A 23,326-nucleotide genomic window follows, 5' to 3' on the forward strand; every position below is an offset into this window, starting at 1 on the left:
AACATTTGATCACAAAGAATCAGAAGTATCACATTTACTCTGGATTTTCATTAGTAATTTTCCGGCATTAATTATCAAAGATTTTTTTTCATACACAATGAATTTTACCTGGAGAAATGGTGAGCTATATTGTCCGAATTAAGTGTAAAAGAGTTGTTGGCCTCTTATCTGTTGTTATTTCAACAGGAGATTTAGATCTCCTGTTGAAATGGTGGTTGGAGGGGCTGATGGCGCAAATTGTGTGTCAATTTATCCCAGGGGCGGCTGTGGCTACAATAGCAGCTTACCACCACCGGGTATGGCATAAATGAATGATTTTGAGACTTGGTAACACAGGCTTGTAAGAGCAAGACAAGTGTAAGCCATTTTTTAATATTATTTATCTCTATGGTGAATATTAATCGAATGGATAATATGGGCAACTCAAAATTCAGAAGAAAAAATATATCTTTGGAGTTAAAATATATGTTTTTGTTTCTTTTCTTTGTTTTATTGAGCACAATTCAAACACAAAGAATGCATTTAAAGGCCCTATTTTACAACAATGGGGGGGTCACTAATTTGATTTCCTTAACACAAATCTAAAATCCCCAATTCTTCAGAGGGATGATGAGTGTATGAGCATGTTTCACTACTTTCAGGGAGCAACACTAACACAGTAATGTAACAACAATAGCCCGCTAGTGCACATCAATACAAACACTGATGAATACGTTTTCACAAATGTCTTCTACAACACTGTAGACTGTAAAACAAAACATTTTTTCCCAGCTACTAGGGAAAAATGATCAAGTTTAGGACCTTTAAAGTCAGTCACATACTGTAAAGCTACACTTCACATGACTAATAATAGGCCCATTACCACATCCCCCAAAATAACACTTAAAAGCTGAAATAATTGTTCTACTTACCAAAAGCTGCAGTAGCGCTCGAGTTGGTTCCGCCTTCACTTTTGTTTCAACTCAGATAACAGCTGATATGAGGAAACACTTTTCTTCACAAACTGGAATGCTGCGCTGGCCTTGAGTATCTTTCCCAAACCATGCTCTCTCTCCTCACACTTTTTCCTCTTCTTACATCAGCTGGAGGCTCTGCTTTGCCCTAAGCCTAATTAGAAGGCGCTGGGTGTATAAGGAATGCTCTCCAAGCCCGCGATGCTCTGCCACCTGCAATCTGTAGAGGGGGAAATAGCTAGGTACCCGCCGGATCTCACCAACAGGCCGGGGTCTTGTGCCTTTTAATGAGCCGCGGTACAGATGGTCATTGGGCTGAAAAGTCGACTTTCTCTCACTTGCTTTTCCACGGTGATAAGCTCCCATTTACAAGCATGAATTCACGAATACTTATCAATTATTCAGTGCAATTATTTATTTAGTGCTTTATCAATATTTGAAAAAGTGTTGTTGTTTATTTATAATTGGAATCCCCATTAGCTTATTTTCATTGGGTTCTACTGAAAAAATGACAATATATACATGGATATATTAACACTACACAATAATAATGCATAATTAAAAATAAATTACAGATCGAAAGTGATTATTATGCATAATTTCACTTGATTGTTCGGATGATTAGCTCAAAAGTACTGATCTCATATTGTTAAACAGACTTACTGCAATTTCTTTTTAAAAGCCTATAAAACTGGATAAATCCCTCAGCTCAAGTTATTGTGTGGTTGCAGAGTCTATTAAGTCTATTACGTAAAAGCCCCTTAGAATTCAATCTAAATATAGCCAATATGCAAATAATTTATCTATAAACAGAGTGGCAGATTTGGATCCCCGGCAACATCATCGACAATGCTCTCAGGAACCACATGTGCTGTACACTGACTACTGTGGTGGCTGGTGTGATTGAAGTAAATGTACTCTTTGGAGTGTGTAGTACATATCTCACATGGGAAAAGCATGGTGGTGCCTTGGTGTGGCTGTTCGGATTCCCTGACCTTTGCTCTGTGGATTATATGCTCTCTCGTGCGTAGGTTTCCTCTGGATGTTCCAGTATCAAAAATACTGCATATTTTGTACATGTTAATTAGTTACAGTCATCATTTCTGTAGAGCAACTTAAAGCCACACTGTGTAACCTTTCACCCAGTAAATACATTTTAATATAAACATTTCTTTTTATTAGAAATATTTGGTAACGCTTTATATTAAAGTGTGCTCGTTAAGTATTAATAAGGTATTAATAAGCTTTAATAATATGCTTGTAAAGTTTTAACATACTGCGTAATATACTTTTATCTGTTAACATGCTAATAGGCCATTCATAACACGCTTATTCATAGCCAACCCTTAAAGGAACAGGCCACCGTTTTTTACATACTGAGATATGTTCTTACCTGAGCTTAGACAAGTTGATATGTACCTGTCTGGTCTTTGTGCGTGCCCTCAGTCACGCAAAACAACCAAAGATGTTGTTAGCATTTGGCCTCTCTCCCAGTATATTCCTATAGCTCCAAACGGGGTGAAGTTAGAAGCGACCACGCTCTTCCACGGGCACGCACAAAGACCAGACAGGTACGCATTAATTCGCCTTAGCTCAGACGCTCAAGAAAAACGATGGCCTATCCCTTTAACCTAAACCTCACCGTAACCCTAGCCCTAATCTTAAAATGATTACTAATGCTTATTAATACTTAATGAGCACACCTTAATCTAAAGCGATACCAAATATTTTTATAATAACGTGTGTTTGCTGTGACCTCAGACCTGACAGTAACTTCACTGGGAGCAGGACGTCTTCAGCTCGTCTCCATGGAGATGTTGACTAAATTAAATAGACTAGGTCCTTTTTGTTACCAAATGGCTGTATGGGTGGTTCCCATGGCACCTTTACTTTCCATCACAGTGGCCTCTACAATTCTTCAGGATCAACTATTTTGTAGGTTTTCAACAATTTATCCTGAATCATTGTAGAGGCTCCTGTGATGGAAAGTAAAGGCGCCATGCGATACAGCCATTTCTCACAAAAAGGTCAATTTATGAACAATTTTTTTTTTAATGAATTAGCAGGATCTTGCATAAGACCTAAATAGGTGTGTGGCAAGAAAGATTCCGAGGTATTCTGTTTTAGAGAATGTAAAAGTATTGGCATGTCCATATAGAATAAAGGACTTTTCTAAAATAGAATACCTCGAAATCTTTCTTGCCACACACCTATTTATTTTTGTACGGTGTCTTATGCAAGATCCTGCTCTTTCATAGACTACAAGCCTTTTTCCTTGAAGAGGCTTTATAGATCTTTACAACATTGCCTGGATCCCACTGCAGCACTTACCTTTTTGTATTTTGAAACCTTTAACCACAATAATAGACTTTTCTGGGTCGAGATGGTCATTGGGGGCATGTTTTTTTTTGCTGACATCTAAAATGTTGCCTTTAAGTATTGTCTTTGTATAGTTAAAAATTATAAGAAAAGGTGAAATATTTGTTATTATTAACCTCTTACCACCCGCCTAAACCAAATCCATTCTGTCCTCTTAGGTTATTATATAGGCATGTGTAGCACCTCATTTGAAAGCTAAGACCCACAAAACTGATCTTTTTCCTCGCGTTGTTGCTGTGTCACCTTTTTTAATATATATATATATATATATATTTTTTTTTTTCAATTTTGGTCACATTTTTGTTGATTTTTTGGGGGATTTTTTTGTTGAGTTTTTGTCACATTTTTGATGAATTTTTGTCACATTTTTGTTGAATTTTTGTCACTTTTTTGATTAATTTTTGATGAATTTTTGTCACATTTTTGTTGAATTTTTGTCACATTTTTGTTGCGTTTACATCCTTGTTTTCTTCTCATTTGTTTTTCCAAGAAGCTTTTTGATTAGGGCAAAGCAAAACTGGAGAAAATGGGATCCGTTCAGGTGGAAGTTAAGAGGTTAAAGGGACTAGACTAGTATTTTCCACCCCCTACATGCTCCTGCAATGTCCTAATGTGTAGAATGAACCCAGACCTCCACCACAACTGCTGCTAAAAGCCTGCACTGTCACTCAGAAAGTATTTCAGGCTGAAATACCAACTATCTCCATCGTCTTGAGGCACATTGAGTTGCCATTTGCCATGAAATGTGCTGTATAAATAAATTTGCCTTGCCTTGCCTAAACTGATGCCAAACTATACCGACACTGCACTGCTACTACCAGCTAGACACCAACCATGTTAATTTTGCTTTGGGATTTGTAATGTATTTAAAATTAATGCTAGGCTAAGATAGTAGTGGCTGTAATTGATTCTATTTATTGGGTGAAATATTTTGGCTCCTCAATCTGTCAATTTTTCAGCTCTTTAAGGTTCTTTAAACTCCATAATCCCCCAAAATAAATTGCTTAAAGTGTGACAGTGTATAGATAAGGACAAATAAGGACACCTCACAATCAACAGAATTTCTTAAGTCACCTTCGGACCAGATGATGGCGCCAAACACAAGAATGCAGAATGAGAAAGGCTGCGCAAAACAAACAACTTTTATTATTGTTTTTAACGTATTTACATGAATTACCTGAATTTTACAAAACGTGGAATGTATGAGCAAAATAGCCTTCTGCTCTGGTTTTACAACAAGACATGGACATATTTTCTTGGCAAAAAGACGAGTTTAATCAGCAGCCTCGCCTGGGGGGCTGCTCAGAGAATACAGTGCAGGTGCGTGTCTGGGCCGTGTGCTTTGTGACGTTTGTGCTCAATTTAGGCAGTGTTTTGCAGAGTCACTAAAATTAGAAAAAACTTCTGAGGATTGTGGAACACCTGTTGTGTGCGAGAACAATTTAGTTACCTTTCTGGAAATAAGTCACAAAACAACACTAAAATCTGTACCTGGATCTCCCACGGAACGTAATGAAGTGAGCAGTGTCAAACATGGATCGATGTAGTGTGTCAGCCTGTGCTCTCAAGTGTTGAAGAGGTTTTGGAGCAACAGACAGAAGATAAGGTGCACTGTCAAAAAAGGTTTCAAAAAGGGTCAGAGTAAAAACAAATTCAGTCAAAGCGAAACATGTTCACAGTATGGAAAAAGACACATGTGGGTCAAGGACATTTCAAACAGCTGCGATGCAAACATTAAAATGAATGGGACTATCATCACACACATTGTTATCAGCTGAGTAGAGCAAGTGTAAGTTTTACTTTCCCACTCTCTTTGGTCAGCTTTAAGACGTGTCATCTTTATCCTAGTTTTAAAATGTTACTCGAAAAGTTGAGAAAGGGTGAGGCCTCCACACAGCATTATAATAACATTATTTGCTACAGCAGCATGTCATTCCAATGCCCAAATCAAACACACTCCACAGGGACCGCTGTCCTGCTGTGAGGCCCGCTCGTGTTTCTCTGCATTGCCCTCACTGGAGAAGCAGGAGATGTGAAGAATTAGGTGAAGAGGGGGATGCTGGAAAGGAGTGTTGGAGTGATGTGTGGGTGGCTCCACATAATCTCCGACACCACAAGGTGTCGTTATGTTGCTAGGCAACTGCATCTTTCAGAGTCTTCCTCCAGGTGGTAACTAGGTTACCCCAACAGACTATTTGCATCTTCTGGTTTTGCTGGTTTTCCTTACAATCAAACAGTGTCCCCTGTTCTTACTGGACATGATCTTAAAGCAGTTGCTGGTGGCTGGTCCCTGTGGGCTGTAGCACATGTGTTACACTAGTTCATCCAGCAGGGTGCCTATGCTGTGGTGCTGCTCTGGGGGGCCAGCGATGGGCTTGTTACACATCGGACAGACACAGCGCACCTCCAGCCACTTCACCAGACACCTGGACACACAGACAACAAGACCTTACAATCAAAGCTTCCTCAGTGAGGGAGTCTTTCACCTTTTTAACCAGGGTTAAAAAGTAGTAGAATAATAAATTATAAAAAATAAATGTTGCTTGGTTGATGCATAATTTACTAAATTACAGAGCGTATTGTTCTTTCAGGCTAATCGTTGTCCAGATACTCACTTCCTGTGAAAAGCATGTTGGCATGGCAACACCCCAAGCTCGTCTTTGACTTTGAAGTCCTCCAGACACACAGCACACGTCTGCTGTGAGTGACAGACAGCAGACGCAGGGAGGTCAAGACATGTCATTATGACTCATTCAGACAATACAGTACATAAGTGGGTCCTTACCCCATGAAGGTTCAGCTTCTTCGGATCGCCTTTCAAAACCACCTGCACATATCGACAATAGTCCACAGTTAATATTTAAACTTTATACCAAAAATAATACTGAGCTGGATACATTACCTCTCTGTAGCCAAACCGCTCACTCTGGGCTTGGTGTCGTAGTTTGCTAAATTGAGAAAAAAATAGGGGGAAAAATTAGAAAATTAGGAGCTTATTTTTTTTAAATTTTCGGTATCACGTTTTATTAAGGGGTTCTCATTAAGTATTTATAAGGTATTAGTAAGCATTGGTAATCTTTTTAGAGTTACAGGTAAGGGTTATAAGGTTAGGATTAGGTTAGGTGATGAGTTGATAAACTATACTGAGCAGCTTTTTAATATCTTTGCAAGCATATGGCCTTTTAATTACTAATGCTTATAAATACCTTATTAATACTAAGTTAATAAGGCACCAAATGTTCTACTTTCTTCACCAACATAGTACAGCATAAATGTGTTACCCTCTCTCACAAATAAAATCTTGTTTCAGGATGGCATGGCATTGCAGGATGGGAATGCATAATTTACCCTCACCTAATCTGGTCTGTGTACTGTATGTACCTTGAACTGGAAATCTTAGACCCATTTTTCCACTTGTTCAAAACAGATGCTCTCCTTTAAGTCACTTCTTTTGTGTCTGAGAGAGAAACATCCATTTTGTGTTCTTAAGTAATGGCCCTGTGTACACCAGAGCTTTTGTAATTACTCGGTACGCTTTGATAATGAGATTTCCACACTTAAAAAAAAGGGCAGCACACAACTCCAGAGCTCACATCTGCCACAAAGAGACACACTCACACAATAAGGCCTAATGAATGCGCTGACTGTTTGAACGCCGGTACCGCCTCCCCCCCAAAATGCAACAATGGAGCACAGATCTGTATCTTTGAGCCCTGGTTATTTCGGGATGTTTGTTTAAATGCAACAATAAAAACATAGATTGTATCTTGGAGTGAGATATGGGCCTGATTTGAAATGACAATGGTACGGTTTAGTTAGCACACGGAATGAATTAATGATTATAGGTTATTTTGTTCATGTGATGTAATACCAGACCCTATAGTTCAGGGGTGAGCAAGTTTTCTATTTTCTTTATTGTAAATAGACCGAGGGCCGAAGACGCTGATTATTAGCCCAAAGTAAAGCACAACTGGAATAGTGACCATCTTAAATGAGATAAATTACTTAAAATTGCTTGAATAAAAGTTCTTCTATGTTGAATTTGAGTCGGTTTGAACTAATCCAAGATACAGATGCTATAGCGCCAATGGAACAAGAATAAAACCCACTTCAAATCAGACAATTGTTTTTCACTTGAAATGACACAAAATAATCTGAATTAAGAGAATAACTACTACTAGAGGTTTATCTCATCTAAGACCAGACCCAATCTACTCAATCCTTTTGAGTAGATTTTTTAATTAAAGTAGATTTATGTCATTTCTTCCTTAAAACGATAATTTTCCAGGGCACTTCCTTCAAATGCCAGTGTTGTACATAATATATGACCTAATTGGGTGCATTGACAATAGTTCTACCTTTTTTTCCTCCCATTTAACTCTAATAATGTTAAAAGTACTCTCTGATTTGTGTGATAATGTTTCTCAAAATCATCTTGAGGGCCATAGGTTCTGTGCTGAAGGGCTGGATTTAGCCCTCGGGCCTGACGTTGTATTGACTTGGCCTATTCACAGGTCATAAATTTGATTTTGTGGCGCAAATGAAACAAAAAATCCCTGGCAAAAAATATCATATTTGTGGTTATTTTGTTTCCTACAAAAACTGGATCCATATCAGAAGGAGCAACAAAGTATCCCCAGATCACTGTGGTCTCTCATCTCATACAGTTATCGAATACTGCATTTTTTTTCTCACATTGTGCAGTTATAAATGAAAGAGGCTGCAGATTGCTTTGATTATCTGGTTTATTATTGACGCTGATTGAATAAATATATAAATCTATAAAAATAAATTTGTTTTATTTTCATTTAAAACGTTTATCACAATAGACATGGGTCTAAAGTGGGAAGTTAGTCATAAGGATGACACGGAAACATACACAGGCAGCTGATTATGACTATTCACTAATTGCTACTTTCTATGATTCACTGTCTACTGTGTGCACTGTATCTCGACAAACCCGATCCACAACCTGAAATGCAACCAACCAATCCCCAGTGTAGCCTTTAAACATAGGGTAGAGATTTGTTGAATATATTTTTAAGCATTTTATGTCTGTGTCTCTTGATACAAACATCTTAGCTTTTTAATGACAATGGCCTTCCCATGCAAAGTGAGTTGCATCCCCTGCCTGTCCTTTGCAGCCAATCACAGCTTGTTTACTCTCAAACCATACATTTTTTTCTCCCTTTCTTTCTCCAGCAAAGCGACAGCCACCTCAACCACTCCATCTTTAATATAATATTTTTCATTGCCATTGACGTCTACCTGCTGCACTCTAATCCCTGAATACATACAGTACCCTTTAAAACTATGAATGAGCACATGGGATAATGTAGGAAACAAAAAAGGGTTAAATAAACCAATTTCCAAACTTTTATGGGATACTGTATATATTTTTATATATATATCTTGTTTCTACATTCTACCACACCAGATTAAGTATTACATTGCCAGTGCTGGAGGACAGACGGGCAGATGTGAGCTTGGGTGTCCCTTGCACTGAACCAGCACTGTGCAGATAAATCACAGAGTAATTAGCGGTGTTTGATATTTGCCTTGGTTTTGCACTGTATATTATTACAGGTGCAATGGAGAACACTCCCAGCTTGTGCCAATATTAGAGCATGAATGGTCTGGACTGGAGCAGGGCTGAAGGGCTGAAAGCATGTACTATAGCTATGCAGACATCACCCGGAATGCTGTGGAATACAAATGTCTAATTAGGAAAGTCTGTAGGGATTTGCAGGAGAGCAGCAGAAAAGAAGACATGCCTTTAACTTCATGTAACGTCAATATAGCAATTTGTTTGTTCATTTATGGACCGTGCCTAATCAGTTACTCACTGTATAATAGTGATTGGATGTGCTACTTCCATACTCCACAATAAATGTTTTTAATCAGAGAAAGACCATCCAATTTTGTTCAGAGCAATAGATCAAAAGCTTGTATACAGTAGACTCAATTTTCTCAACAGGGAAATATCCCACATCTCTTTACAACCTGGGCTATCTTTCAGGAGCAGTCGGTGTCACTGCTGTGAGTCTCTTCATCATTTCTTAAAGGCCCTGTACATGATTTGTTTTTTAGTAGTAGTGGAATGAAATTTGATTTGAAAACTGTAAAAGCAGATATTTGTAAGAAGAAAGCAACAAAGACAACAAAGATCACCTTTGTGCACTTTGCATATAATTAGGCATTATTAAAAAAAAGATCTGTCTTGAGCTAGCAAGTGGCTGGCTAATTGCTGTTATTAGCATTAGACAGTATTGCGCCCTGAAATTTGTGAAAACTGCTTCTAATCTAATTCCTGGGAAGAATTGGGACATTAGAAACCATGGCCCTGGGTGAAGTCGCTGCGATGATACTGAGGATGGAATATTTCTAAGGTATGTTGTTTTTGTACAAACGGTCAAATGCTAACTTTAGCTTTGCTGCTAGCCCAAATGCCTAAACTTTACGCTATTGCTGTATTAGCCTACTTTTGCGCATCTTTCTAATTAATAAAGTACTTATCGGGCGATTTATCCTTTAACCCCTTAACTCCCACCTGAACCGAGCACATTTTCTCCAGTTTGGCTTTACCCCAATCCAAAAGCTTCTGGAAAAAAGGTGTGAAAATAGTGACAAAACTGAGATGAAAACAATAATGAAAATGTGACAAAAAAGCGACGAAAAATTGTTGAAAACGTGGCAAAAATGTCACAAAAATGACCAAAAAAAATGACAAAAAAGTGACAAAAAAATTACAAAAATGTGACAAAAATGTAATACAAATTTGACCAAAAAATGACAAAAATTATACGAAAAAATGTCAAAAAAAAGGACAAAAAAGTGATAGAAAATTGACAAAAAGTTGACGAAAAAATGACAAAAATGTGACAAAAAATGTAAAAAAAAAAATGAGTTACAAAAATGAGTTGAATACCCAACAAAAAAATTATGGAAAAAAAATCTGATGACGTGAGGAAAAAGATCCTCTCGGTTCAGGCGGGAGTTAAGAGGTTAAAATCCGCTGTTTATCTGCTCACACTGCTACAAGTGTAATAAACTGAAAAGACTGGTCCTTTTCATAAACACGCTACTTAGCCTCCCCTTTTTTTTTCTTGTTGTTACCAGATAAAGTAGGGGTGTCTCATTAGCATTACAGTGGCACTTAAAATGTGTGTATTTAATTATATTCTTGTAATGTAGCAAGTACCTGCTGAACTAATGAATGAGACGGGCTGTGTGCTTTTAGAGTCAATTAACAAATCATGGACTGGAAAGGCCTTTAAGCCGGGAATTTTGTCAACCTAAGGGATTCACCCAAAAAGGAGGCTGATACGGAAACCTGGAGCAAGACAGAGGGAGGACATGCAGAGTCAACTTGTATAGACGGATCATGTCAAAAGTACCCGGAGCAAAATGATTGATTTTTCAAAATGGTGAATCAGCCGCTCTATAAATGAAATTGCAATCACACACACTCCTACTCGAGTCTACCTCCAGCTTCTTAACGGGGGCCAGAGGAAGTGACTCACTGCTTATGATTCAGAGCCAAGCGCTTTAAGAGACACAACAGGCTCGCCGACGAACTTGGTGGATTTTGCAGAAAAAGCCAGACGAAACATTCATCATCGTAGCGTCCAAACAGACACTGACCTGGTAGCACTAATGGGAAAAGGAGTGATTTCTGACAACTAGTTACTCAAACACTTGATAGCCGACAGCGGTAGAATCATAGAGTCTTCAGCAGTGTTTCTAATGAGTGGCGCAAATAAATTATTGCAGAATTCAGATTCAGAGATACAGACACAGACATTATGATAATTGCAGTGACCCGGACGGCGAACTAAACTCATCCGCGGCGGAACATATGACGAGGTGTCTGCAGTATGCCAGCCATCTGGAGACACCGCGGATGACAAAGCTCTCTGACTACAGGTGTTGTGCCCTCTTTCATCCGCTCTCCCGCTGTGTCCTATTTAAATTCAAGCAGCTTGGACTTTGCAGCAGCTCTGGCCTGCTTCCTCTTGCCTCATATCCCGTCCTTTTGGTTCGTGGAGGGGAGGGGGGGCGGGTAATGCTGTTCCTCTTTTGGAGTTTTGTGGCCTGTGCGTGTACTGTGTGCTCTTTCAGTTACTTACTTTAATCTCTTATCCCCCGCCTTAACCAAGAGCATTTTCTCAAGTTCAGTTTTACCCAAATGTAAAAGCTTCTCGACTGGAGTTTACAGCCTATAGGCCAGAGTAATGCCTCATTTGAAAGCTAAGGCCCACTTAACTGATCATAACTTTTTTGTCACATTCGGCACTTTTTTTGGTGTTTTTTTGTCATTTTTCTTTGCTTTCTTCATCTCTTTTTTTCCTTGTTTTTGAAGCTTTTTTTTGTTGTGTTTTCACCATATTTTTTGTCACTTTTTAAGTCATGTTTTTATCACTTTTTTGTTGCATTTTTGTCTTATTTTACTTTTCCATCAATTTTTACTCTTATTTTTGTCACTTGTTTATTGTGTTTTTGTTGCTCTTTTTGGTCTTTTTTGGGTTGCATTTTCATCCTTGTTTTCTGCGCTTTTTTTCAAGAAGCTTTCAGATGTGGGTAAAGCCGAACTGGAGAAAATGTGCTCGGTTCGGGCGGGGGTTAAGAGGTTAAAAGTTGCCTGGCTCCTTTGTTGCATAGTAGTAAAATCCTTACCTGATAAAATAGCAGCAGAAGATGAGGCTCAGGATGAAGACAAAGATGCCTGTGCCGAAGATGACCATGTAGATGTTAAGAGGCAGGTCCTGGAAGGTGATGGGCGGCATGGTGCATGACTTGTTGGAGTAAACCAGACCCAGACCACAGAAGCACCCTGCACAAAGGGATAAGATAGTTAAATAAATTATTTCAGAAAAAAGCGAGCGCAGAAGGATGGGCGAGTAAAAGCATAAACATGGACAACAAAAGAAGGTCGGGACTTCTCTGTAAAGGTAAATGAATTCTTTTCATTGGACCTGAAGACGTAAATTCACCAATGCTGTATCTAAGCAACTGGTTTGTAGCGGGTAATGAGGCCAGCAGTTCTTTGTCTATAGGCGGCAGGTGGAAAACAATAAAGGATGAAATATTCTGAAATGACAGTGCTCTTTGTGTCATGTGTTACTTGGAAAACATTTTCTTTCATTCTCACGAAATGGGACAAAGTCTTTACGAAACTGCCCTGTAAAGTCTATTGTCGTCATGATTAAAGTGCTTTATTTCTCATCACACACAAAAATCACAAATCACAAAAAACAAAAAAAACAAAAAGTGTCCTCTGACTTTGACCCATCCACCGAAGCAACCGTGAAGGAGCAGTGAGCGCCCAGGGACCTATCTCCAGATGCTGAGTCAGGTTAATGGAATGATGTTGATGGAACATGGTGAGAACATGTAACCTCCACACACAAAGGCTTGCACAGTCCAGGGATTGAACCCCATGACCTTTGTTGCTGTGAGGCAAAAGCACAAACTCCTGGGTCACTATTACCAGTTATTGCCTGGGAAATTAGGTTGTGTTATATACAGGCGACCATCAGTTATCAGAAGACTGAGATTGACACTTGTTTGCAAACTCAGCCAAAAACAAACAACGCATTGAACTTACAAATGTGTAAAAGTTCAGTTTTAGTTCAACATTTACGAGTCTTTCCTTAAGTCTTGTTTTGACACAGCTGGAAAAACGAGTTACAATTTGTGGTTAATTTGAATGGAAAGTGTCGTGTTGAAATGGTTTAGTGAAATAAAAAATATTTTTATTGCAATATTGTCCAGCTATATCACAAGTTACTTCAATATCATTTAGCCCTACTGTGCATTATCCTCCATTCTCCCTCGGTACTATGTCCGTGCCTAAAGTCCGCACTGAGCAGAAAGGCTTTTGCTGCTTCAGGATGAACTGCAACTTAAAGAATTGGTGTCTTGTGCTCAATTTAATTATTGTGAAGCAAAAATAGTTTTGTCACTCTTTTAACTGAAATGACCATGCTATAATGTGTGTTGATATGTATACGATACTATACAATATACTATATTAATCCCCGAAGGAAATTCAGTTTATAAAAGTAAATGCAATTGTATATTTCTGTGTTGCTGCCTTTTGGCCCAGGGCACTCTTGTAAATGAGATTTTTTATCTCAGTGAGATTTTTTCCTGGTTAAATAAAGGTTTGAATGAATGAAAACAACTATGCTGCAAGATATTAAGGGTGAAAACACAATATGTATTAAGGAAAAGTGGGAAATGGAGGGTAATTTTACGCTGCATATGGACGAAAGGAATATAATACAAGAAAATTCATGGAAAAGTACATCCTCACTCAATTGGAGGGAGTTTGCGTGGAAAAGTGTGATTCGTTTTTTCAGAACACCAGCACAAAGAGGTTCAAATGCAGATAAATCCGGTTAGAGGTTATGCGGCGCGGACAAGGCCCAGCACCATCATGTTTTTTTGGAGTTGCCCTAAACGGACTAAATTATGGATTGCATAAAAGGTTTTTGTCAATTGTATCTATGGAATATCATGTTGGTCGCTAGTAAAAAAAAAAGTGATTGCAAGGAAATGGATGACTGACAAACTACCGACATTAGAAGAATGGATAGAGCTTGTTAAAGAAATTGCCCAGATGGAAACATTTGCATTGAGACTTGAATATGACAAATTTGAGGACTGCTAGAAACCATGGATGGACTTTCTAAACGCTCTAAAAGGATCATAACACTGACACTCACTGTTCTACTGCTACTGTTTAAACTGTTTAAAGTTAAGTGCAACTACAACCTAAATGTGAGCAGCTTTGACATTAGAAAACAAATGCTATACAAGATTCCAGAGTTTGTGATCTTAGTATTCTGCCGTAGTCTTTATTTAAACCAGGAAACAAAAACTCCATTAAGAACACGGAGTAACCTTTGTTCTCCCTCCATTGAGCTATATTTCATCGTTTTTTCAGTCCTGTTCCTGAGGAGAGCCTGACCGCTAACTATTTTGGTTCACAGTGACCTACTGCAGCACTTCCTCCGTTTCTCTTACGCAACAGCCTTTAGAGTTATTTTTGAACTTTCCTTAGGGATTCATGATATCTGACATCCTACATCAAATCTAGAAAACCAAATTCTTAGCAATGCACGGTAATTTTCTCAACTTCGCTTCACACTACTCTGCATCTGCAACACATTTGTAAATCGCAAGTAAGTACTCCTCGCTTTAAATATTCATTAAAGGCAGAGAAGTGATGCCAGCACCCGTATTTATATTGTTAGTTTAGTATACACTATAATAAACTCTTATTTGCATAACAAACACAGTCGTTGTCATGAAAACCCAGGAAAAGTGCTCCAGCACAAACACATGGTGTTTCCATTAAAAGTCTCTGCTATTGTCTGCCTCTCTTCGCCTGTGTGTATGTGTGTTTATTTAACCATGAAATAGATTATCACTGTACCGCTGTACTGTAGGCAGCCAAGGTCAGGGGTAGGGAAGGTGGGGGAGGGTGATGAGTTACGGGCAATAAGGGTGCTATAGCATTGGACAGGTTGGACAACAGAGCCCAGTCTCAACATCAAGTATACACATAAAAAAGAAAAAAAAATCTGTGACTATGGAGGTGGAGGCTCATATAGAACATTTAAGAAACAGATGCTGGAGAAGTCAGACAAGTCCCATTCTTGGATACCATGAGGTCAAAACAAGGACCACTTTCTTTTCCCAACTTCGATTGATGTACTGACCTTTGTAAGTAGGCCAGGAGATCAGAATACTTTATTAATCCACATGGGAAATTTATCAGTTGCTGCTGCTCAATATAACAACCATCAATAATAAAAGCCATTATAAAGTGCCACTGGGACAATAAAATTAAAATTAAAATGGATAATTCTGAGTTGATTGTGAATAGTTCAGGGTTTCAGAGAGCGTCTAATAGCTGTTGGGAGGAAAGAGCTCCTGTAGCGCTCTTTAGTGCATTTGGGCCAGAGCAGTCTCACTGAGCATGCTCCTCAGACCGTCCAGCGTGCTGTGCAGGAGGTGAAGGGAGTTCCCCAGGATGGACCTGATCTTCCCCAAGATCCTCCTGTCCATAACCGTTTTCAGAGAGTCCATAACCTCCCCCAACACTGGCCGAACAAGTTTCTTGAGCCTGTTACAATCTGCTACCTTCACCCTGCTCCCCCAGCATGTGAGAGCATACAGGACTCATAAACTGACACAACTGACTCATAAAACATTCGGAACATGGTCCTGCACTTACAGGGGGTTTCAGAGGTCAATGTTAGAACCCTTTCTTTTTTATTAGTGCTAGAACACTGAGTGATTTTCACAAGATGATCACATCAACAAATAGATTTAACACGAATATCAAAAGCTCATGTTCTTCAGAATTATGTAAGGAGTATTTGCAAACATTACACTAATTCTGTGATGGTTTTGTAAAAACTGGCAACAACCTGCTCTCCATTTCTTGGAATCGTTGTTCGTCATTGGCTTGGAGAGCTTATAGAGCATTGACAGGTTTCCTTGTCGCTTTGTGGGTGATAAAGTTGCAGCTTTATCAATTACCTGTAAACTACTACAAATTATTTGGATGATTTTCTTTCAATGATTTAAACAATATTCTTACTTTGGTAAATAGTTTTGCAACTCTGCCCACTGCTGCTCAACAACTTCTCTTCTAATGAGAAGTTCCAGTTTCTTCAAAGCGCAGGCAAGAAGTAAGAGGTCAGAATAACTCAGAAAACAGGGCCAAGTACTGGAAACATCATATGCTATCACTAGAGCCCTAAACACAATCCACTCCAGAAAACTGTGAAGGTCAGGGTGACTTAAGGAGATTTTCACTTTGATCAACCGCAGCGGCAGAGCATCTCACTGATTAGACCAAAGAAAAAGTCATCAGAGAAATCAGATTGTCTATTTGTGCTGATGTCGCTTTACAAATGTTCTGCACAAAGAGATAAAGAGTTACAAATACAACACCTGGTCTTAGTAGAAACAACTCTGCTGTAATAAGATTATTCATTCACACCTCATGGGCGTAGACCATTGTTGTAGCCACAGCTGGGGAAGACTGACGAAAGCAAAGCGATACCATCAACCACGACCAACCACTCAGTCACTCACTACATTCACACAGGCAACGTGAGTGAAATGTCTTGCCCAAGGCCACAACAATAGCTTGCACCTGTCGGCACTCACTGCACTCCTGTCACTACACTACTGCTTTAAGATGTTTTTACCTCACAAAAGGTGAGAAGGTTAAGGCTCAATTCTATATTAAGACATTTTATGATCTGACAGAGACTTCACATCTTAATCCGAAGAGCTCTCCAGATATTATACAACTTCTGTTAAATATTCATGTTGAGACCTACTGACTATGAATGAAGTGGTGGCGGTGGTACTATAAATTCCTAACTGGGTGTCCCTTCTAAAAATACACAGTTGGTGTCCGTGACCAAACTTGAACTCAAAGTCAAAATACCAAGGCGGACGAGATGCCCTTGCACTGCAGCTCTCACAACTGACTCACATAGCAGCAGAGACATTGTTATGACAGAAATAAAATAGCACGCATGCTGAAGTAAATGCTTGAAGTACCACAGGAATCAAAATGCTTGTGTCACTTGGTTTGAAATTATGTGGCAGCTCCTTATGAACTGTAATTATAAATGGAAAACCACAGGGGTCATGTTTAGGGCTGCTTTCTGACTAGAAGGGAAGGAATAAGTTATGCCTCCGACTTAAGTATTCGGCAACATAACTTACATCTGTTCTTCATACTGTACAGCCTTTTACCTTTATTATCAAAACTCACTTCAGTGCCCAGTGTATTTTTCCATTCACAAATCTTTTCAAGCTTGGAATCTTCTGACCCGTGTGCTTTGATGTTACACGTGGGAAATAAGATGAACTGAAGCCTGAAAGCGAAGGATGGATGTAGATTTCTTATTAGACCAAATTTACGAAATCTAAGCAACACATAAAACAATCTAGGGCTGGCACATCAAATTCCTAGTTTTCTGAGATGGATTTCAATTGGTTTTGCGATCCAGATCCAGTTCTTTAGGCACATTTCAACCCCATCCAGGAGCATTAACATTAATAGACGACTCCCATGCATTTCCGTATACGTTTGCAAAAGTCTAAACTGAAGGGTTAGCAGGTTTTAACCTCTTAACCCCCACCTGAACACACATTTTCTCCAGTTCGGCTTTACCCGGGTCTAGAGGCTTCTTGAAAGAAGCAAAAATGGAGACGAAAACCAGGATGAAAATGCAAGAACAAAGAAGCAAAAGAGTGACAAAAACGTGGCGGAAAAGTAACAATAACACAATAACAAAGCGACAAAAACATGAAGAAAGAAAGATGAAAAAGCAACAGAAAAGACGCAAAAGAGCTACAAAAAATGTGGCAAAGAAGAAATAAGGTGAAAAACTGATGAAAAAACAGTAAAAGTGTGGGAAAAAAAACAACCAAAAGAAGCTATGAAAAAGAGACAAAAATGTGATGAAAACGTGGCGACATGACAACAGTTTTTGTAGTCAGTTATGCAGGTCTTAGCTTTCAAATGATGCATTACTATAGACATCGAAAAGCTTTTTCATTTGAGTAAAGCCAAAGTGGAGAATGTGTGCTCGGTTCAGGTGTGGGACTAAAGGAAGAGGTCACCGTTTTTCCATACTGAGATATGTTCTTACCTGAGCTTAGACGAGTTGATGCGTACCTGTCTGGTCTTTGTGCGTGCCCTCAGTCACGCAAAAAGACCAACGATGTTGTTAGCTTTTGGCCTCTCCCAGCATATTCCTATAGCTCCAAACAGGGGTGAAACTGGAAGCTACCCCGCTCTAACATGGGCACACACAAAGACCAGACAGATACACTATCAACTCGTCTAAGCTCAGGTAAGCACACATCTCAGTATGGAAAAACGGTGGCCTGTTCCTTTAAGAGGTTTAGCAAAATAAGACTTTTAAAAAAAAAGAATAAGTTTGTATTTGACTAACAGCAAATTGCAGTTTCGATCCGATTGCGATGAGCTGTCCAACCCACACACAGTTGTTTCACGATGTAGCAATAGATGAATCAAGACCTCTCTTTTGTACGTTGCTTGATTTCTCACTACTCCTGGAGCAAAAAATGAATACACTGACATTTCTCCGTGACGTTCCCCCCATCTCAGAGGATCAATACTGGCCGCCTCCTAGTTCCACTCCAGTCTGAATGAGCCCTAATGCTTCACTAATCTGAGTCCAATGATGGGCCGATGCTCTGCGGCCGCAAGTGCGCGCATTAAACGGCTTCACACAGCAAGAAGCAATCACCAGGAGATATTGACGTGAGCCAATCTTCCTTCAACAAGGCGCAGCCGGCGTTCATGTTCAACGCAACGAGATCAATGGACACATGTGAGAACTGCAATAGATGCCGTTGGATAGATTTCGTTGTACGCACTCCTATTGTTGTGCTATTGATTATGAACACATGCTGATGAGAGGCTGGGGGTTGCTTTTGTTTCCCTGTTTTTGCTTTTCATGTTGCTGCACAAATCATACGTGAAGCAAGCGGCAAACACTCGCCTCGCTCAGAAAATCTGGGTCATTTTTTATTCAAGTGTTTACGGCGTCAGGGCTGTCCGTGCAGATGGCTGCTCCCGCTGACCCCCTGAGCTACCTTTTTGTGCTCACACTAGGACTGCATGATGAGGGATATAGTGATGTCTGAAATGTGTTGTTTAGAGGGGAAAAAATACTTTATCGCAAACATGAAACATTTAGCCAATTACTTCTTGGAGTAGTTTTATCACAAAATACTTTTGACTTACAGTTGAGTAATGTTATTTTGAACTAACAATATCTTTTCTAGAGTAAAACAATTCATACTCTGCCCTCTACGAGAGAATCAATTGGTGAATAAACCTGACTTCTATGTTCAAACAGTTACCCTGTATAATTACAAGTACTTTGTTACTTGTACTTGACAAGAACCAGGAAATACGACTATATTAGTCCAGTGCTGCGGTCTCTGCACTGGCTTCCTGCTGCTCAGAAAATAGAAGTCTCTTCATGGCTTAGAACCAAAAGTACATCTCTAACATGTTACAGTTGTATGAACCATCTCGGGCCCTGAGAACTTCAGGGAGGGGCTCCTGGTGGTTCCCAGAATCAGGACTAAACACGGTGAGGCTGCGTTTCAGTTAAAATCTGGAACAGTCTTCATGAGGATGTGAGACAGGACTCAACTCTGACAATGATCAAATCCAGGCTGAAAACAGTTATTTTTACCTGCATATAAAAACTGAAAGTATTTTATCTGCACTCTTGCACTTTACTGTAATTAATGCAGGCAACCAGTCTGCGCCATCGGCCCCTCCGACCACCACCAACCACTCACTCACACACTACATTCACTAGGCTTCCTGGTGTTCCCAAACGGTCTCCCATCCAACCAACCAGCCCTTCCCTGCTTAGCTTCCAAGGTCTGACGGGATTGGGCATAGCAAAGGCGGAATGGCCATTTTCCCCAATTACTTTCGCTACTTAATAATAATAATAATAATAATAATAATAATAATGCATTGGTTTTTATATAGCGCTTTTCTGCATACTCAAAGATGCTTTACATTGCACTATTCATTCACTCCATACTCGGTGGTGGTAAGCTACTATTGTAGCCACAGCTGCCCTGGGGTAGACTGATGGAAGCGAGGCAACCAGTCTGCGCCATCGGCCTCTCCGACCACCACCACACACTCACTCACGCATTACATTCGCTAGGCTTCCTGGTGTTCCCAAACGGTCTCCCATCCAAGTACCAGGCCCTTCCCTGCTTAGCTTCCAAGGTCTGACGGGATTGGGCATAGCATAGACGGTATGGCCACTACTTTTTACTTCTACTTGAGTAAAATTATTTCAAAGCAACGTTACTTTTACTTGGGTAAATATTTTGGCTACTCTACCCGGCTCTTCTTATTTGTGTCACTAACAATTACTTCTACTCAATATTACTCAATATTTTGGCTACACATCTCTGTTAAGACCAGACATCTCAGTGAAAACAAAAAGACCTTTCTCTAAATGTGCATCCCTAACAGACACAGCGAGTAGACAGCATTATGAGATATTTTGCTGTGGGTGGAGCCCTGTGTGACCACTGACCTATATATTGGCACACACACAGGAGGGGTTTCCATGGCACCGTTAGTAGCAGATGCACACAAAAAAAAAGGGAAAGCAGGAGCGAAAGTTCTTATAAGGGGGGAAGGACAAAGAGAATCATAGTCAGACAGCTTCTCATGCCACTGACAGAGGAGTCCCTGTGAGCTGCAGAACATCAGCTGTGATTTCTCCATCGAGACGCCTGCTGGGGATTTTGCCCTACATTCGCCGTATTCGCACAAAGCAGCTGCCGCTTCTTGAGCAGAAAGAGAACATCCCATCAAATATTTAGGACTTCACATAGGAGAAACACTCAAGCTCGCCTGCAGAGCCGCCGCCACTGTTTTTTTTGTTTTTTTTTCTCAAGCAGAAACTAGGTTAAATTCAGAGTAGTCCACGTCAGGCATAAAGCGCTACATGTGTCACATATAAACACTGGGACAAACAGGAACAGGCAAAGGGGGAGGAAAAAAACAAAACAGATGCAGTCGCCTTGTACTGCCATCATTTTTGGAGCATGAATGTCACTCTTTGATTCGGTGTGTGCGTACAATTTCCTCTATGAATAGCAGGGGGAATTGGGCAGCACAAAGGGGGTAATTGTTCTGGCTTGGACACCACCAATCGTCCACACTGAGGAGGGAGACCACTGGAGCAGCAGGCGCACTAAGATACACAAAGTCACAGGAAAGGACCACTAATCCATCACAAGTCCTATTGTGACAACATGGGACTGACACTCACTGCACTGATTTACTGTGACCAAAGATGAAGTCGAGAGCATGACGAGGGGGGGCACAAGATAGCACAAGACAAAGAAGTTGTTAATGCATGACAAAGAAGTTGCTTGGCTTTTGACCACTGGTGAATCAGAGGAATAAGGAACTGTGAAGACAGAACATAATGACATACAAATGACTGCACAGTTAAATGATCATGTTGTCTTCATTATAACATGTTTATGACTGGAGATGAGCACAACTGGAGGAATAGCACATCACTGACCAATTCAAGAAAGGTTTTATAATAACATATGTAAAAGCAATGGGAATACAGCTGATATAGACAATAACACATAGGCCTAGTGTTAAAGGAAGGCTACACAATCCCACTGAGCCAAAATATTGTCAAGCAACCATGGTTTTGTCCACAGTCATGGGTACTCTCTCCAACGGGGCTACTATAACATTAATCCCAGTCTATCAATAATCTAAACGAGTTATGCTGTTCCTGGCCACATAATAGTTTATAGCAGGCTCAAAGACAGGCCTGACAAAGTGAATGCTCACCGTTACACCACTGAAACGGGTGCATCAATGCGCCAGAGGGAGTCCTCACAGCCGCCGCTATCCCAGTGCTGTTTACCAACAAGCCGCGACGCCTGTTCGGGTGGATGCTCGCAGAGAGGTCCAAGTTGTACACGTGGTGACGTCAGCCCTCCGCGGAGAAGGTAACCGAGACAATGACATGTAAAAAGCGTCGTAAAATCGCCCTAAAATGGATGATACACGGCTAAAGTTATAGTGAGGAGGCGCCACATATTCACGAACGCTGCGTATTGTCGTGGACTTCAGGGGATGAAGGGTGGATGCACAAAAAAATAATAAAAAAATCTGCCACTGTGCTCCTCCTCGCGGTGGCTTTTAAGGCTATAATTATTGATAGACAGTGTACCACTGACCCAGCAGCATCAGAGTGAAGGCAGAAACTAGACCACTGGCTACATTTGACTAGTTCCGCCCCTTGGAGGTTGGTGGCGTGCAGCTGGACCAATCACATGCAGCATAGGCTTGTGCGTGTTCTTATCTGCCTGGTAGGGTTTTAAAAGTAGTTCAATTAATGTAGTCCACTCCTTTTGTGTTTTATTAAGCCAGAACAGAGAATGAGTGTCATTTTAACATCTTGCTACCACAACTGTACTAACTGCATGGTAATCCACAGACTTGAGATGATGACCATATGGCACCCTCCCATTTTCCACCACATTGCGCACACGTTTTCCTGCTCCTTGGGGGGAATCCCAGTCCAATCCCAGGCCAACGGAGAGCCCTGGAGAGCCATAATTCCCTATAGAACCTCCTTCCAATGGGACATGCATGCTCACTGTCGAGGAGGCGGAGCAGCAGCTCTACTCCAAGATCCTCCAGTGTGAAAGAGCCAGCTGTATCTCTTAAGGAGAGTCTATCCAATCAAAAGAAGCTAATTTTAATGTGTGGCACTTCACCCATCGTGTATTAAAATAATGTATTAAATGTTATTGATTCATAATATGGACATAGCAATAACATTGGATGGATTTTTACCATTGTTTAAGTGTTAACTCCTGTCCAAAGGGGCTGTTAGGTTACAATAGATGAAGCACATTATTTAACAAGACAAGGCACATTTTACACATGGGAACAACTCAATTCAAATGTCACTTTAAATGGTGTAAGAAATAAATAAAAAAAATTGGGAGCTCTTACTGCTGTGCGGACCCTTGCTTTAAATCACTGTATTCTTATTTTGGATCCAGCACGCAGGTTTAACTGTTTTTGGATGTGCGTGCCTATTTCCTTTTAGCCAACAACTCAATTCAAGCCACTGTTTGAGCTCTCAGGTGAAGATATTAATATTAGTCTGTGGTTTTAGCCCAGTGGGGGGAGAGTTCCAGTGTAGCCTCCTTGAAGGAGAAGCTAGACTCCCAGCTAGCTCTGGTGGAATAATGAAATTCACCAACCAATATTAATGAATATTTAATTATAAATGTTTGTATTGTTAGATCCAAAGAAATAAATGAACAAATGAACAGAGAAATAAAATGCCCTTTTATGGCTTCTTTATTCAAATCATCAATAAATTTGA

At 40.0% G+C, this 23,326-nt stretch overlaps 1 protein-coding gene across 2 annotated transcripts; it reads right to left on the reverse strand.

Annotated features, from left to right (window-relative positions):
- Positions 1 to 4,456: 4,456 nt before the first annotated feature.
- rnf122 (ring finger protein 122) lies at positions 4,457 to 22,179 on the reverse strand. 2 transcript variants are annotated; one of them, XM_079579358.1, is made up of 6 exons: positions 21,772 to 22,179; positions 12,009 to 12,165; positions 6,235 to 6,280; positions 6,118 to 6,159; positions 5,948 to 6,027; positions 4,457 to 5,758 (listed from the first exon to the last, which is right to left on the reverse strand). In XM_079579358.1, exons 1-6 carry the CDS (start codon positions 21,794 to 21,796, stop codon positions 5,644 to 5,646), a joined length of 465 nt encoding a protein of 154 aa, XP_079435484.1. In that variant the 5' UTR covers positions 21,797 to 22,179; the 3' UTR covers positions 4,457 to 5,643. The 2 variants fall into 2 exon arrangements, with proteins under 2 accessions (XP_079435484.1, XP_079435483.1); XM_079579357.1 differs by having other exon boundaries at positions 5,948 to 6,030.
- Between the last annotated feature and the right edge of the window lie 1,147 nt (positions 22,180 to 23,326).

The sequence above is a fragment of the Gobius niger genome, assembly GCF_951799975.1.
Source record: "Gobius niger genome assembly, chromosome: 1".
Classification (NCBI taxonomy): domain Eukaryota; kingdom Metazoa; phylum Chordata; class Actinopteri; order Gobiiformes; family Gobiidae; genus Gobius; species Gobius niger.

Bases quoted from the DNA above. Each gene is read 5' to 3' on its own strand.
- rnf122 (XM_079579357.1), bottom strand. From the start codon at position 21,796: ATGCACCCGTTTCAGTGGTGTAACG. The intron at 12,166-21,771 runs GTGAGCATTCAC...CCCTTTGTGCAG, and splicing joins CCCGTTTCAGTGGTGTAACG to GGTGCTTCTGTGGTCTGGGT. The intron at 6,031-6,117 runs GTAAGGACCCAC...TGTCACTCACAG, and splicing joins AGAAGCTGAACCTTCATGGG to CAGACGTGTGCTGTGTGTCT.